This window comes from Oryctolagus cuniculus, chromosome 2, assembly GCF_964237555.1.
Source record: "Oryctolagus cuniculus chromosome 2, mOryCun1.1, whole genome shotgun sequence".
Taxonomy (NCBI): domain Eukaryota; kingdom Metazoa; phylum Chordata; class Mammalia; order Lagomorpha; family Leporidae; genus Oryctolagus; species Oryctolagus cuniculus.
Genome location: NC_091433.1, coordinates 64,518,099 through 64,533,329, shown reverse-complemented (window position 1 = coordinate 64,533,329; position 15,231 = coordinate 64,518,099). Strand labels below are relative to the sequence as shown.

Here is a 15,231-nt window from a genome sequence, read left to right as displayed (position 1 = left end):
AAGCCTGGAGACCCAAGTCTTTCACCAGGTTTGAAACTGCAGAAAACCTTGGCTTCAGAGGGGATAAAAGGAGGGCCAGTTCCAGCGCTCCCATCCTCCCTCACTCAGCTCACCGTGTTCATACAGCCCGCCTCCCCCTCCCGCCTCGGCCTGTACTTGGGAACCATCACAGGAAACAAACACTAAGGTTGTCACTAGGTCCTACCAAGAAAAAGTGGAGGGCAGGAGACAGGAGAACACAGGGCACTGTAGTCACCGCAGACACAAAGCTGGCCGCTTAGGAATACAACCCCTTAAAGAGTGAGATGCACAAACACAATAGGGTGTCATCTTGGAGGCTTTGTTTCAGCTCATCCTGTTGTGCCAGATGTGGGAGTCACTATCCGGCTGTTGACCTACTAACTGAGTTTTTCTTTCATCCCTAAGCATGTGTCACAACAATCTAAATGTCTTAAAACACAGCTGTCAGAGTGTGAGAGCATAAAGAGGCCTTGGACACAAGCAATTGTTTTTCCTTTCCCTAGGTGAGACCCAATTCCTAAGAAAACACCCATTAAAGGAGCATCTCTGAGAAAGGAAAGTTCTTTGAATTCTAAGATGTATTTTATAAAAATGCTAACCAACCAGAACCGTTATAAGGACAAAACAGTATTTGCAATCATAGTGTTAAGTACCAGGTTCGATATCTGTTTGAAAAATACTTTATGACACCAGCAAATCACTGAGAGTTACAAAATACTAAATATTGTGCCATATATATTATGTATTTGTCACTTGCATGTGATGTCAGCAAACAAGCCTATTACGAAAATGGAAAGGCAGAAAAAAAAATACCATTGCAATAGTTTCAGTGCAGTTGCTGAGGAGGGTAAATGAGAATGTGATTTTGAGTCCTACAGAGGCACTAACAATTAAGACATCAGGAAGCAAGGTTAGGCATTTATAGACGATCAATAGGCCATCCTCCAAATCCTCCAATGCTCTGACCTCCCCTTGGATCCATGCTCTGACTCTGAGACAACCGCATGCCACAGCTTACCCCTGTGGATGCAGGTGTGACAGCATACGGGAAAGAAAGCATGGCTACGTCGCAAAGTTTAATGGGCAAAATCAATATTGCATCTCATTAAGGAACTATCATATACTACAACACAAATGTTATAAATAAAACTGAGTGAAACTCAATGCTCTTGCAGACTGGGTAATCTCATTTCTTCATTCCCAGGTAATCTTTAATCTGCTATAAAATCTAACTTCCCTGAAGTTGTTTCGTAGTTGAAAAAACTGGTACATGGAGACCAATCTTGTTAAATTTAAAAAGCAACTGCGATTATTTTCTTTAAATGGGATGAGTTATGATTTTGGATACATACACATGCCTAGACTTTTGACATTTACTGATAAAAAAGGAGTTTTTAAAAAAATTTTTTAATTGGAAAAATCATTTGCCATAGCATGAGCATTTGTCTCACTGGCTCTTTCAAATAAAGTTGGTGTTGAAGTATCTTGCTGTGGTGCTCCCTATTTTTCTTTACTGCACATTTTCTAATTCCTTGCACTGCTGGCTGGATTCCTGTCTTGCCTAGCAATTCACATGCTTTGGGAACTACTATGACTGCTCTTCTTTTTTTTTTCATTACTGTTATATTCCCAGAACCTTACTCACTGCATAGCACATAATACATGCTCAATAAACATATGTAAAATGAATGAATATGATGCATTTAAAACAGATTAAGGATAAGATTCCTTTTACAATATCCACATAGTTAAAATAAAAATAACAAATGATGGGGATTTCTATTGTGCAGGAATGGGGAATCCTTCTTCTGCCAAGGGCCATTTGGATATGTATAACATCATTCACGGGCCACACAAAATTATCAATTTAAAAATCAGCCTGCTGCAGATTTATTTATTTTTATTTTTTAAGCTGGCTGGATTTATTTTTTTTATTATTTTATTTAATGAACATAAATTTCCAAAGTACAGCTTATGGATTACAATAGCTTCCCCCCCCGCCCATAACTTCCCTCCCACCCACAACACTCCCCTCTCCCACTCCCTCTCCCCTTCCATTCACATCAAGATTAATTTTCAATTATCTTTATATACAGAAGATCAATTTAGTATATATTAAGTAAAGATTTCAACAGTTTGCACCCACACAGAAACACAAAGTGTAAAATACTATTTGAGTACTAGTTATAGCATTAATTAAACACCTAAGAGTAATTGTGTATTAATTACAGAGTTCAACCAGTAGTTTTAAGTAGAACATAAAAAATACTAAAAGGGTAAAGTATTAAGTTCTTTTTTCTTTTTCTTTTTTTGTTATATAGTTTTTTTTGTTTAATAAATGTGAATTTACAAAGTGCAACTTTTGTATTGTTGTTGCTGTAGATTTATTAAATTTCACATCCTACTCATGATTACCTCCGGAAGGCCAGACCAAATGATTTTTGCAGGCCTTATAATAATGGTCTGCAGCTTGGACATGCCCTACCACTGCTTTAGAGGATATTATTAATGCTAATTTAAGGCTCTATTTTTAAGAATTTCACTATAAACAATAAATATATAATCTTACATTGCAGAATAAGAACAAACTAATTACTGATACACACTGAATATATGTGTTTCCACCCTGGCTTCATACCGTACATGCATTACCTGATTTAAACCTCACTACTACCTTATGAAGAGACAGGAAGTTAGAGAGGGTAATTTGCTTAAAAGCAGCCAGCCTGCTGGTGGCAGAGCTTTCGCTTTTTCTTTCTTTCTTTTTTTTTTTTTTTTTTTACAGGCAAAGTGGACAGTGAGAGAGAGAGAGAGAAAGGTCTTCCTTTTCCGTTGGTTCATCCCCCAAGCAGCCGCTACGGCGGCGCCCCGACCGAGACTAGAACCCGGTGTGCCGGCACCGCAGGCGGAGGATTAGCCTAGTGAACCGCAGCGCCGGCCAGAGCTTTCGTTTTCAACCATTGCTCTATACCAACATCTGCTTTGCATATGCTTTATGTAAGGCACTGTGCTGGCCCTATACATTCTCTGTATATCATATCATATCATTTAGGGGTACTTTTTTCATACATTTGGAAAAACACTTCATGAGCTGCTGCTGTAGGCCAATATTCGTGCTAAGAACTTAAGAGTAGTGGGAACACAGAAACAATCCTTAATCCTTGCCTTATACTTTGGCAAAGAAGGCATATAATAAACAGTAATAGTGATAACCACTATCATTTCCTAGGAATTTACTCTGTACTAGATATGATTTAAAATACTTACATTGAATACTCAAAACCATTCTATGAGGTGAATACTATTAGTGCCTTTAAAAATTTTATTTATTTATTTGAGAGGCAGAGAGACAGAGATAGACATAGCAAGCATGCTCCTACCTGCTGGTTCACCCCCAGAGTGACCACAAAGGAAGGGGATGGGCCAAGGTTGAAGTCAGGAACCGGGCACTCAACCCAGGTCTCTCATGTGGGTGGCAAGAAGCCAACTCAATTACTTGAAGCATAACCACTGCCTACCATCTGCACTAGCAGGAAACTAGAGCCAAGAATGAAACCCACGTACTCTGACGTGAGACAAGTGTCTTGACTGGTAGGCTATGTCTGCCCCAGTGGAGAAAACTTAAGCACAAAGACTATTCCACATTGGGGTGCCTGGGTTCGATATCCAGCTTTAGCTCCTCACTTTACCTTCCTGCTAGTGCAGACCCTAAAAGGCAGGTGATGGCTCAAGTAACTGGGTTTCTGCCACTCACGTGGGAGACCTGGATTGAGTTCTCAGGCCTGGCTTTGAACCTGTTCCAGTACTGGCCACTGAAGGCATTTAGAGAGTGAACCAGCAGATGGAAGCAAACACACATGCACACACACACTCTCTCTTTCTCTCCATCCCTATCTCCCTTCCTCTCAAATAATTTCAGAAAAAAATCATAACTTGCCCCAAGTAACATAGGCATTCATGATCAGAATGAGGCTCAAGAGTTTATACTCTTTTTCTCTGTGCTATATTGTCATTGTATTATGTCTGCTGTGATGAACAGACTGTGGAGCGTCACTTAAAGGGATGCAACTAGAATCGAGATCACTGAAGGAAGGGGTCAGGTAATGTATTGCTATCTCAAATCTGTGTGTGAAAAATAGATGAGAAAGACTGGAGACGGCCCAGACAGAAAGGAGCTGCTATCACCTAGGTGGGAGATGATGGAATTCAAAATAGATTGCAGGGGCTGGCATCTCGTGTGGGTGCCAGTTTGTGTCCACTTCTGAATCAGATCCCTGCTAATGGCCTGGGAAAAGCAGTGGACGATGGTCCAAGTGCTTGAGCCTCTGCTATCCATGTGGGAGACCTGGATGAAGCTCCTGGCTACTGGCTTTGGATGGCCCGGCCTGACTCTGGCAATTGCAGCCATCTGAGAGTGAACCAGTGGATGGAATCTCTCTCTCTCTCTCTCTTGCTCTCGTTCTCTCACTCCCTCTCTCAGTGTAACTCTGACTTTCAAATAAATAAACAAACCTTTAAAAACAAAAGACATTATGGAGGTGGAATTGACTGGGAGGTGGAAGGGTGGGAGGGTCAAACATGATGACATTTCCTTATGAGAACTCCCTGAAAGAGGCAAATTTTGAAAGAAAGATGATGTGGCAAAAAAATCTATCTTCCATGTCAGGTGTCCTTGTGCAAGACGGCCTTGTCATTTTCTTGGGAGTTTAATTCCCCTTCCCATGAATCTAAACTACTTAGTGACTTTTTGACCAAAGGAAGGAAACTGACATCCTAGACTGCCCAATACTGGGTTATAAGAAGTTCTAGAATCTCCTGTCTGGGTCTCTTGGAACATTTCGCCTGGCGACACTTCTATGTAGAATCCAATGACATATTCTGGGATGCCAAAGTCTCATGGAAGGCCATGTTTAGGTGCCCTCAATGACAGCCACAGTTGAGGTTCAAGAACTATGAGGGATAATAAACTCTTTTCTGGACGCTGAGTTTTGTTATGGTTTATTTTCCACAATAGATAATTGAAGCAGTTTTAGACTCGTGCGGTTTCAGATGCTTGGAAGACACCCAAGTGGAGATGTTCCAAAGCAACTTGGACAGATTTTATGTAGTTGGTGTCCGGAGCTGAAAAGAGAGATCTATGTTGGGCTTATTGATTTGGGAGTCAACAGCACAGAGAATGTAACTGACACAAGAAGAGTCAGGACACAACACAGAGGGATTATATTGTGAGAGGACAAAGAACTAAGAGACACCAACGTTTAGGGATCCAATAGATGGGGATGGGCCAAGTAAGCAAAGACATCACTGCCGAAATAATCAGGAAGAAAATCAAGGTGAATGTGCTGTCACAGAAGCTAGGGAAAGATTATTTTAATTAGGAAGGAGAGGTTAACTATTCAAGCTCCCAAGAACTCAACTATGATAAAGAGTGAAAAGTATTCACTGACATACTAATAGACAACTCTGGAAGACATCGGTTTCAGTGAGTGGTGTCACCAGAGCACAGTTCTGAGAAAGGAGTATGGCAGAAGCCAGACTGCAACAGGGGCAAGTGGAAGGTAAAGAAATAAACACAGTTCATGGAGGTTTCTGTTCCGGAGGGCTGGGTACAGGAAGGAAGAACGGGTAGAGCTGCAGTAGAAGGCCCAGTGTGGGGATTTTTTTTTTCACCCCAAGATGTGAGAAACCTTGGAATGCTCAAATGTTGACTGGAAAGTGCCAGTAGAGTGGAGACATCCTCAAGATGCAGCATGGGGTCAGGAATAACCATGGGGCAGGTGTTCGTCACAACAGTCAGGTTGCTACTGGGGATGCCTACACTGCACTATCAGAGTGCATGGTTCACAGCCTGGCTTCTCCACTTTCAAGTCAACTACTGCTAATACACACACTGTGAGGGAACAAGTGATGGCTCAAGTACTTGGGTCACTGCTACCCAGGTGGGAGAATTGGACTGAGTTCTGGACTTCTGGCCTCATCCTGGTCTAGTCTTGGCTGTTGTGGATATTTGGGGAGTAAACCAGCAGAGAGGAGATGGATCTCTGTGTTTCTCTCTTTCTCTCAAAGCATGGTGGGGCAGAGTGGGTGGGAAGAATACCCATGGAATGATTAAGTTTGAATAAGGGGAGAAAATGGTGAAAAAATGCATACACACAGAGGAAATTAGAGTTCCTTCTGTAGCTTTCTGTATTTTTGTTGAATAGGATGCAAGATAATCTGCTAATAAAGAGGTGTTTTTTAATACACTAGGAACATTTGAAATAAATGTTGAGAGTATAGGGGAGAGAAGTTTGCAAAGGGAATAAGATCCCCAGACTGCTGAAGCTGGTGAGCAAATAGATGTGTATTATTATTATTATTATTATTAATTTATTTGACAGGTAGAGTTACAGACAGTGAGAGAGAGACATAAAGGTCTTCCTTTACGTAGGTTCACCCTGCAATGGCCGCAGCGGCCGGCGCAATGCGCTGATCCGAAACCAGGAGCCAGGTGCTTCTCCTGGTCTCCCATGCGGATGCAGGGCCCAAGCACTTGGGCCATCCTCCACTGCCTTCCCGGGCCACAGCAGAGAGCTGGACTGGAAGAGGAGCAACCGGGACTAGAACCCAGCGCCCATATGGGATGCCAGAGCCGCAGGCGCAGGATTAACCTAGTGCGCCATGGCACCGGCCCCAAAGATGTGCATTATTATGACTTCCTCTCTGTACATGAGAAAATTGGGGTCAAAGAGGTTGAACAATTTGCTCAAAGTTACAAAGTCAACAAATGAAGGAGCCAGGATTTGAGTACAGGCGTGAGTCCTTCTTTTCAGAACGCAAAGCTAAACGAATGCTTTGTTCCTGGGGAATAATTTTCATTTCTGAAATGAGACTGATGTTTGAGTTACAAACCTCATTCTTCCCTCCTTCTTCATTTTGTCACATTCCATGAGTTTTGCCTGAGACCCCTAGACTTCTGCTATATTATCTTTCTAAAATTTTTAGTCAAAGAAGATTTCAAGTGCAGTCAGTAAAGTATTCTGGCATTTAATAGAAATTCTTCTTTTAGCTATGAAATATCATTTAGAGACTTTAATTGAGATTACTTTAAAGGTAAGAGGAGAGTTTACCGAACCCTTTTAATCCTTAGAATTCTATTTACAAAATTAGAAAATAGAACTGCATAAATAAGAATTTTGCATTTGAGGCTGTGAAGTCATATCCTCATTACGCTCAGCATAGTTAATTCCCCTAGTGAGCTTTCTTCAGAATTCTAAACCTTTCTTAAGGGTTGCAATCTCCTGGAATTTCTAAAGAAATGATGTGATCTGTTTCTCTGAAGAGCTCACAAAACCGAAGTATGTAGTGGGTGATGGGGCATGGATACTGCATGTTCATCATGGGCCCTAAAATCAGTGGTTTTTAGGTACCTCTCTTCTTGCAAAAAGACTCTCCTCAAGCCTCCCTGTATCCTAAGTCTGCAAGTATTTAGGAAACAGGTAGTAAGAACCTTTATGTGGAAAAACGGAAATAAGAATTTCTTGCAATTCAGGAGTTCATGGGCTACTGGAAAAATAATACAGAAGAGGGGCCGGCGCTGTGGCATAATGGGTTAATGACCTGGCCTGAAGTGTCACCATCCCATATGAGCGCCAGCTCTAGTCCTGGCTGCTCCTCTTCCAAATCAGCTCTCTGCTATGGTCTGGGAAAGCAGTAAAAGATGGCCCAATTCCTTGGGCCCCTGCACCCGTGTGGGAGACCTGGAAGAAGCTCCTGGCTCCTGGCTTTGCTAATAGGCGCAGCTCCGGCCATTGCGGTCATCTGGGGAGTGAACCATCAGATGGAAGATCTCTCTCTGCCTCTCCTCTCTCTGTGTAACTCTGCCTTTCAAATAAATAAATCTTTAGGCCGGCGCCGTGGCTCAATAGGCTAATCCTCCACCTTGCGGTGCCGGCACACCGGGTTCTAGTCCCGGTCAGGGTGCCGGATTCTGTCCCGGTTGCCCCTCTTCCAGGCCAGCTCTCTGCTATGGCCAGGGAGTGCAGTGGAGGATGGCCCAGGTGCTTGGGCCCTGCACCCCATGGGAGACCAGGAAAAGCACCTGGCTCCTGGCTCCTGCCATCGGATCAGCGCGGTGCGCCGGCTGCAGCGGCGGCCATTGGAGGGTGAACCAACGGCAAAGGAAGACCTTTCTCTCTGTCTCTCTCTCTCACTGTCCACTCTGCCTGTCAAAAATAAAAAATAAAAAAAAAAAAAAAAGACTTATCAAATAAATAAATCTTTAAAAAAATAAAAAATAAAAATAAAAATAATACACAAGAAACGTTTAGGTCATATTTTGGATAAGGGCTGAGCCCAGAAAGAGCTTCCCCCCAAATCCCCAGCCCCTTTTTAATGACAGGTTCTGCCTACAAATCCCCTAGTGCAGGCTGGAGAGAACCCCTTCTCCTCTGGTGCAACTGAATGATGCTGGGGCATTTGGCAACCGTCCTCCACGTGGGATATTCCTTCCATGGCTGGGAAGATGGTGGTTTGAACGCACGGGGACACAGTTACTCTATAGGCACACATCAACTGCATGCAATGCTCTTTAAGATCATGTGGAGGCCTTCAGTCCCGCTTAGAGAACCAGTCTATCAGAGCTGTGGTTCTGAAATGCAGGCCACAATCCTTTGCAAACTATCAAGTTATTTTAGTAGGTTATGACTAGCATTTGTTAAAAATGGGCACAACTGGGAGTGGGTTAAGCTGCAGTCTACAGTGCCAACATCCCATATGGGCCTCAGTTTGAGTCCCAGCTGCTCCACTTCTGACCCAGCTCCCTGCTTACGGCCTAGGAAAGCAGTACAAGATGGCCCAAGTGATTGGGCCCCTGTACCCATGTGGGAGACCCAGAAGAAGCTCCTGGCTCTTGGCTTCAGATTGCCCCAGTTTGGCCACCGCAGTCATTTGGGGAGTGAACCAGAGGATGGAAGACCTCTCTGTTTCTAACTTTGCCTTTCAAATAAAAAAAAAAAAAACAAACTTAAAAAAAAAATGGACACAGCAATAAAATGGGAAATGAAATATTAGGGTGCATTTAACAAAATAAGGACAATATTCTGTGAAATATTTCAGATAGATGTATGTATATGGTGGTTTGATATAAAATGTTTTCCTTATTGCAGTCATGGTCAATAAGTTTCTGTTTTAGAGGACTCCATTCCATAGGATTTCTGTTTTAGAGGACTCCATTCCATAGGATTTCTTAAAAAAAAAAATGACTTATTTGAAAGGCAGAGTTGGGGGTGGGGGAGAGAGGGAGAGAGAGAGAGAGAGGGAGGGAGGGAGAGAGGGAGGGAGGGAGAGAGAAAAGGAGGGAGAGAGGGAGGGAGGGAGAGAGGGAGGGAGGAAGGGAGGGAGGGGGAGAGGGAGAGAGAGAGGGAGGGAGATAGGGAGGGAGGGAGAGAGGGAGATTGATTGATCTTCTATCTGCTGATTCACTCCCCAGATGGCTGCAACAGCTAGGTCTGGGCCAGACTGAAGTGAAGAGTTTCTCCTCAGTCTCCTGCAGGGGTGGCAGGGGCCCAAGCCCTTGGGCCATCTTCTACTGCTTTTCCAGGCACATTAGCAGGGAGCTGGATCAGAACTGCAGCAGAGGGATACCCACTCCGCAGGCAGTGGCTTTACTGCTACTGCACAAGTTAGCTCCTCCTTAGAGATTTCTGAAGCCACATTCATGTGATATTCTTCTAAATTTCTGAAGCTGATGTGATCCTAGACAGTGTATTCCAGGGATGTCCTAAACTGTTTTCACAGATCTTAATGTCTGTGCACTTTGCCCTGAGTTACCAATAAATAGGTAGGAGCTAGCATGTTAATATGGGCTTGTGTGAGCTGAGGAATGCTGATGAGAGTGATGGCATTCCCTGGCAAAACTCAAGGAGCAACCAGGAGGCTGCGGGAATACCTCTCAGTCCACAGCTTTCACAGGGTCATGCTTTTCAAGTACTGTGAAACCGATCGGCCACGCTGTACTTTCACTTTGATCGTAATAAAAGGTTGGGATGTTGTAAAATAAACAAAACATCCCTAAGACACATTTATTTCTTCAGTATAATTAAATTCTCTACATGTGTGGTTAATAAGGACAACAGGAACTTCACTGTAAGAGACAGTCTAAATTTAAATCAACAAAAAAACTAAAAAGAAGTACTGATGATTTCTGATCATGGTTAATTGACCTTTCATATGCATGCTATCAATATATATAAAAAATAAAAATACTTGTTTAAGGCAATTAAAATTTAGTTAATTAGAATTTCTGACCTACAGTTTCAACTAGAAAAGCTTTTCTTTGCTTCCCTTTAATCCATGGCACAGTGACCGCCACTGTCTGCTTCTGACATGCTGACACATCACTCATCAGCTCCTAGCTCTTGGGAAACATGTGGGTCTTTGTTATGAAAAGGCTTTTATGGGAGAGGAGGGCCTTCATTATTATTATGAAAATCTAAGGTCTTGGGAAATTCCTTAACCTCCCTGAGGAAGAAGAGATGTACTAAAGGATTGCTGTTAAATAAAAGAAAAGAAGATGGGAAGGCAAAGAACAAAACAGCATTAAAAAGAGTTAGTCACAGTAAATGGAAAGATGTAAAATAGCAGCTTATAAGAGGGCAGTTCCGTTGGTACAGACAAATGGAATTAAAAGGTAAGTTTATCCTGGTTTGAAAAGATGTTTTAAAATAATTATTTATTGGGGCCCATGCTGTGGCGTAGTGGGTAAAGCCGCCACCTGCAGTACCAACATCCCATATGGGCACTGGTTTGAGTTCTGGCTGCTCCACTTCTGATCCAGCTCTCTGCTATGGCCTGGGAAAGCAGTGGAAGATGGCCCAAGTCCTTGGGCCCCTGCACCTGTGTGGGAGACCCTGAAGAAGCTCCTGGGTCCTGGCTTTGGACTGTCTCAGCTCCGGCCACTGTGGCCATCTGGGGAGTGAATTAGCGGATGGAAGACCTTTTTCTCTCTCTGCCTCTCTGTAACTCTGCCTTTCAAATAATAAATAAATCTTTGAAAAATATTTACTTATTTGAACAGGAGAGAGAGAGAGAGGCAGGCAGGCAGGCAGGCAGATATCATCTTCCATCTGCTGGTTCACTCCCCATATGGCTACCACCACCAGGTCTGGGCCAGGCTGAAACCAGCAGTGAGGATGTGAGGATTCCATCCAGGTCTCCCACAGGGTGGCAAGGGCCCAAGTACTTGGATCATTTTCTAATAACTACACACACCAGCAGGAAACTGGAAGTAGAGCAGCTGGGACTTGGACTGGCACTCTTTTTGGGGTGCTGGCATTGTAGATGGCAGCCTAATCTGCTTTATAACGCTGGTCCCTGGTACAAAATTTTTTGAAATCTAGGGGTATTTTCTTTATAATGTCTGCTTTCCATGAACTTTAAAAAATTTATTTGAAAAGCATGTAGACAGAGACAGATAAAGTGAGATCACTCCCCAAACACCTGCTACAGCCAAAGCTGTGCCAGGTTGGAGCCAGGAGCCTGGAACTGAATCTAGGTCACCCCTGTGGGTGGCAGGGATCCAGGCAGGGACCCAAGTATTTGAGCTACTACCTGTTGCCTACCAGGGCACACATTAGCAAGAAGCTGATTTGGAAGCAGAGGCAGGACTCAAACCCCAGCACTTCTGATATGGAACTTGGATGTTCCAAGCAGCATTTTAACCACAGATAAATGCTCATTACTCTATGAACTTTTTGAATACCTCCTAGTACATATGCATGCATTTCAAATGTTCTTTGCACCAAAATAAACTTACCTTTTAATTTGATTTCCTATGAATTTTTTCAAGTACACTTATTAAATGTACAATAGCTTCTTTCTAGTCTTGCAAAGAAACCAGGGGCGGGCTGGCACGGTGGCTTAGCAAGTAAAGCCACCACTTGCAGTGTGCCGGTATCCCATATGGGTGCTGGTTCAAGTCCTAGCTGTTCCACTTTTGATCTAGTGCTCTGCTATGGTCTGAGAAATCAAGAGAAGAGGGCCCAAGTCCTTGGGCCTCTGCACCCATGTGGGTAACCTGGAAGAAGCTCCTGGCTCCTAGCCTTGGATTGGCCCGGTCTGACCACTGTAGCTGTTTATGGAGTGAACCAGCTGATGGAAGACTTTCTATCTCTCTCTTTTTCTGCCTCTCTGTAACTTTGGCCTTCAAATAAATCAAATAAATAAGTCTTAAAAACAAAAAAAGAAACCAATGACAACAAGATAGACATAATTGGTACCCAAATAGAATATAAATCTACTACATAAAAAGAAACAAGGAGGAAGAAGAGGTAGGAAAATGTTTAGAGGCAAACTATTTATCAGGAGAAAGCAGTGTCTTGATCAGGCTGCCTTGAGATATAAAATATTGTGATATTTTGCAAAAAGTGAGAGGACAACAGTGCCAAAATCTCTATGTATATGTGTGTGTATATATAATGTACATAATATAATACATAATATATATTTTATATATACACATATACAGATATGCATATAATATAAATATACATGTGAACGTATACATTTTTCTGAGTGTTTATGTTGAAAAAATGAAATAAAGCATTCTACAACCACTTGAATTTCATTCTTAATTTAAAACCAGTAGATTTCAAAGACTGACAGCTTAAAGAACAAACTCCCAAAGTTTTAAAGAAAGGGCAACCGGAAGGTCAACAAATTATTCTGTTCTCATGTATTTTGTATTTAAAAGGTTGTATAAGAAAATTAATATAGTACTCCAATTTCATACACAAGTTGACTGAAGAAAAATATATTCAAGGTGATATATGATATATAAGAGATGAATTATAATCTACTTGTAGAGTAAAAATGAAACAATGTATACTTGTAAGAAGGAACGGCAGGCATAAAAATCTAGCTATCAAATCATAAGGCAGAAAGTCATATTATTCTTATAGAAATGTGAATTTTCAACATTTCAAGTAAGTTAATAACAAAACTCTCACAAAAAGATGTTATGTGTAATTTCAAAGCCTTTCTTTCTCCCATATAAATCAGATATAAGCATCAATAAAAATAAATTTATGGAAAAAGGACGTTAAAAGTAAAGCACAGGATACATAATCATTTCTCTTACCACTGTCGCCAGAAGGTAATGACACTGTGTTTGTTGGCATGGTATCAGAATTCACTTTTCCATTTTCAAATGTATCATTTTCAGTCTGCTGTAACTGCCAGTTGAGGCCAAATAGATGCATTGCTAGGGATAAAGAATACAAGTTGTTTAAAGGTCTGCTACTTTTAGCTGCAAGAGCAAATGTAAGCATGTTTTTAACAGGAGTCACACATAAAATTAAAGTTTTCATTTTTGGAAATGCCAAAGATAATTGCACAATAAAAAATCGTGACACAGAATGCTTTTCAAACAAATGCAATTTATAAGGAATACAGTGCTGTATGGCAGCACTTAATAATGACTTGACATCACTCAGTTAATCGATACCAGAAAACTTAAGAACAAATCATTAGTTGCTCTAATTCGCCTGCGTTCCACTTCTTACCATCATCTCGGGAAGTGTCAGGATGCTCTGTAATAGTATTTGTCAAACTTGCTTGACCACAGATTACTTGGAAATTTACAACACTGTGGTGCAATACCTACAGGCTCTCAGGAGACCCCACTGTATTGAGACGAAGGTGAAAGCAAACAGTGATTCACAGATGAATCTGTGAGGAAATGAAATGAGCAGAATGGATCCAGATACGCAAAGCACAATAGAATTTAAACATCCTAAATTTGGCATGAATCATTTTTGAATTTATAACATATAACAGTAATTGCAAGCATCAAATAACATGTATCTGTGTCAGGTAATTTCATGTGAGCTCTGATGTGGGGACAATATTTTCATATATATTAAAAAACCCAAAACGTTTTATTAATTTTATTTAAAACATTTAGAAAACATAAATTTAACTACACATTCATAAATGTAATCTAGTTTAAACATATTACCTATTTTTTAATTTAAAATATCTAGAATATGTTACTGTGATATGAACCATCAACACTTACTAAGCATCAACACAGAATACAATTTAGAAATCCATCCATGAGGAAGGCTGAACATCCACAGTGAACACAAGCAATGAATTATACTATCACAAAGAGAGACTTGTGTTGCCAGGCTTTGCCATTACTTTACTCATTATTACATGCTGGAATTTACCAGAGAGATAAGGAAAGAGAGAACTGCTATGCAAGTACTGCTGGCGGCAGCGTGCCTTTATTAAATATCCAACCAATCTAGGAATACAATTAAATTGGCACCATAGAAAGAGCAAGGACTTTGGATGAAGTTTAGATTTTGGTTCAATGCTTAGTGTAAGATTCAACCATGCACAAATTATGTAATACTGCTTAAAACACTAGGTTCAAGTGAAAAAAATGAGGCTTGTTAAGTCAACCTTTGTAAGGCATCTGAGGATGGCTGGCACTTAGCAAGACAGCTCTGACCAGATGGACACTTTATTCATTCTGGACTCCAGATGACTGACCTATTTGGAGTCACCTGACCAGATCAAGGCACCTCTCAATAGTCCATTCTGTCCGCAAAGTTCCCCCACCCACTGTAAAATGCCCATTAGTCTCTCAGATAGTAGCTGTTAACTTCTTGGAGAAATCTACTCTGTGACTGCATTGAGGCATCTTTCCTATGACTGTTCCAGCTCACTTTGGCATCCCCATTTGTATTATCTGCATAAATATGTAGGAGGATACAGTGCCTGAGACCTGCCAGGCCTCAGTAAGTACCTGCAAAGTCAACCAAAGTTTGACAACTTCTATTTTCTCAGATTTAAAAATGCATGAGATCACCACTGTGGATAAAAATACTGTAACTTAAAGGATAAGGTAATAAATATAAAATATGTAAACAGCTATGAATGGAGAACATACTTGGATTACTAATAATTAATGACAGGTTGGCACTGTCACCTGCAGGACCAATATCCCATCTGAGCGCTGGTTCAAGACCCAGCTGCTCCACTTTCGATCCAGCTCTCTTCTATGGCCTGGGAAAGCAGTAGAAGATGGCTGAAGTGCTTGGGCCCCTAAACCAGAGTGGGAGATCAGGAAGAAGTTCCTGGCTCCTGGCTTCAGATTGGCCCAGCTCTGGCCATTGCAGCCATTTAGGGAGTGAACCAGCAGATGGAAGAGCTCTAGCTTTC

At 41.6% G+C, this 15,231-nt stretch overlaps 1 protein-coding gene across 13 annotated transcripts in view; it reads right to left on the bottom strand.

The window, feature by feature from the left end:
* The window catches only part of TENM3 (teneurin transmembrane protein 3), a 650,972-nt gene that overhangs the window by 129,804 nt on the left and 505,937 nt on the right, over window positions 1–15,231 (bottom strand). For all 13 annotated transcript variants that reach the window (XM_070068317.1, XM_051842575.2, XM_070068314.1 and 10 more), the window contains one exon: window positions 13,139–13,261. In XM_070068317.1, the coding sequence (XP_069924418.1) occupies window positions 13,139–13,261 (123 nt within the window). The remainder of the gene's footprint in view (window positions 1–13,138; window positions 13,262–15,231) is intronic.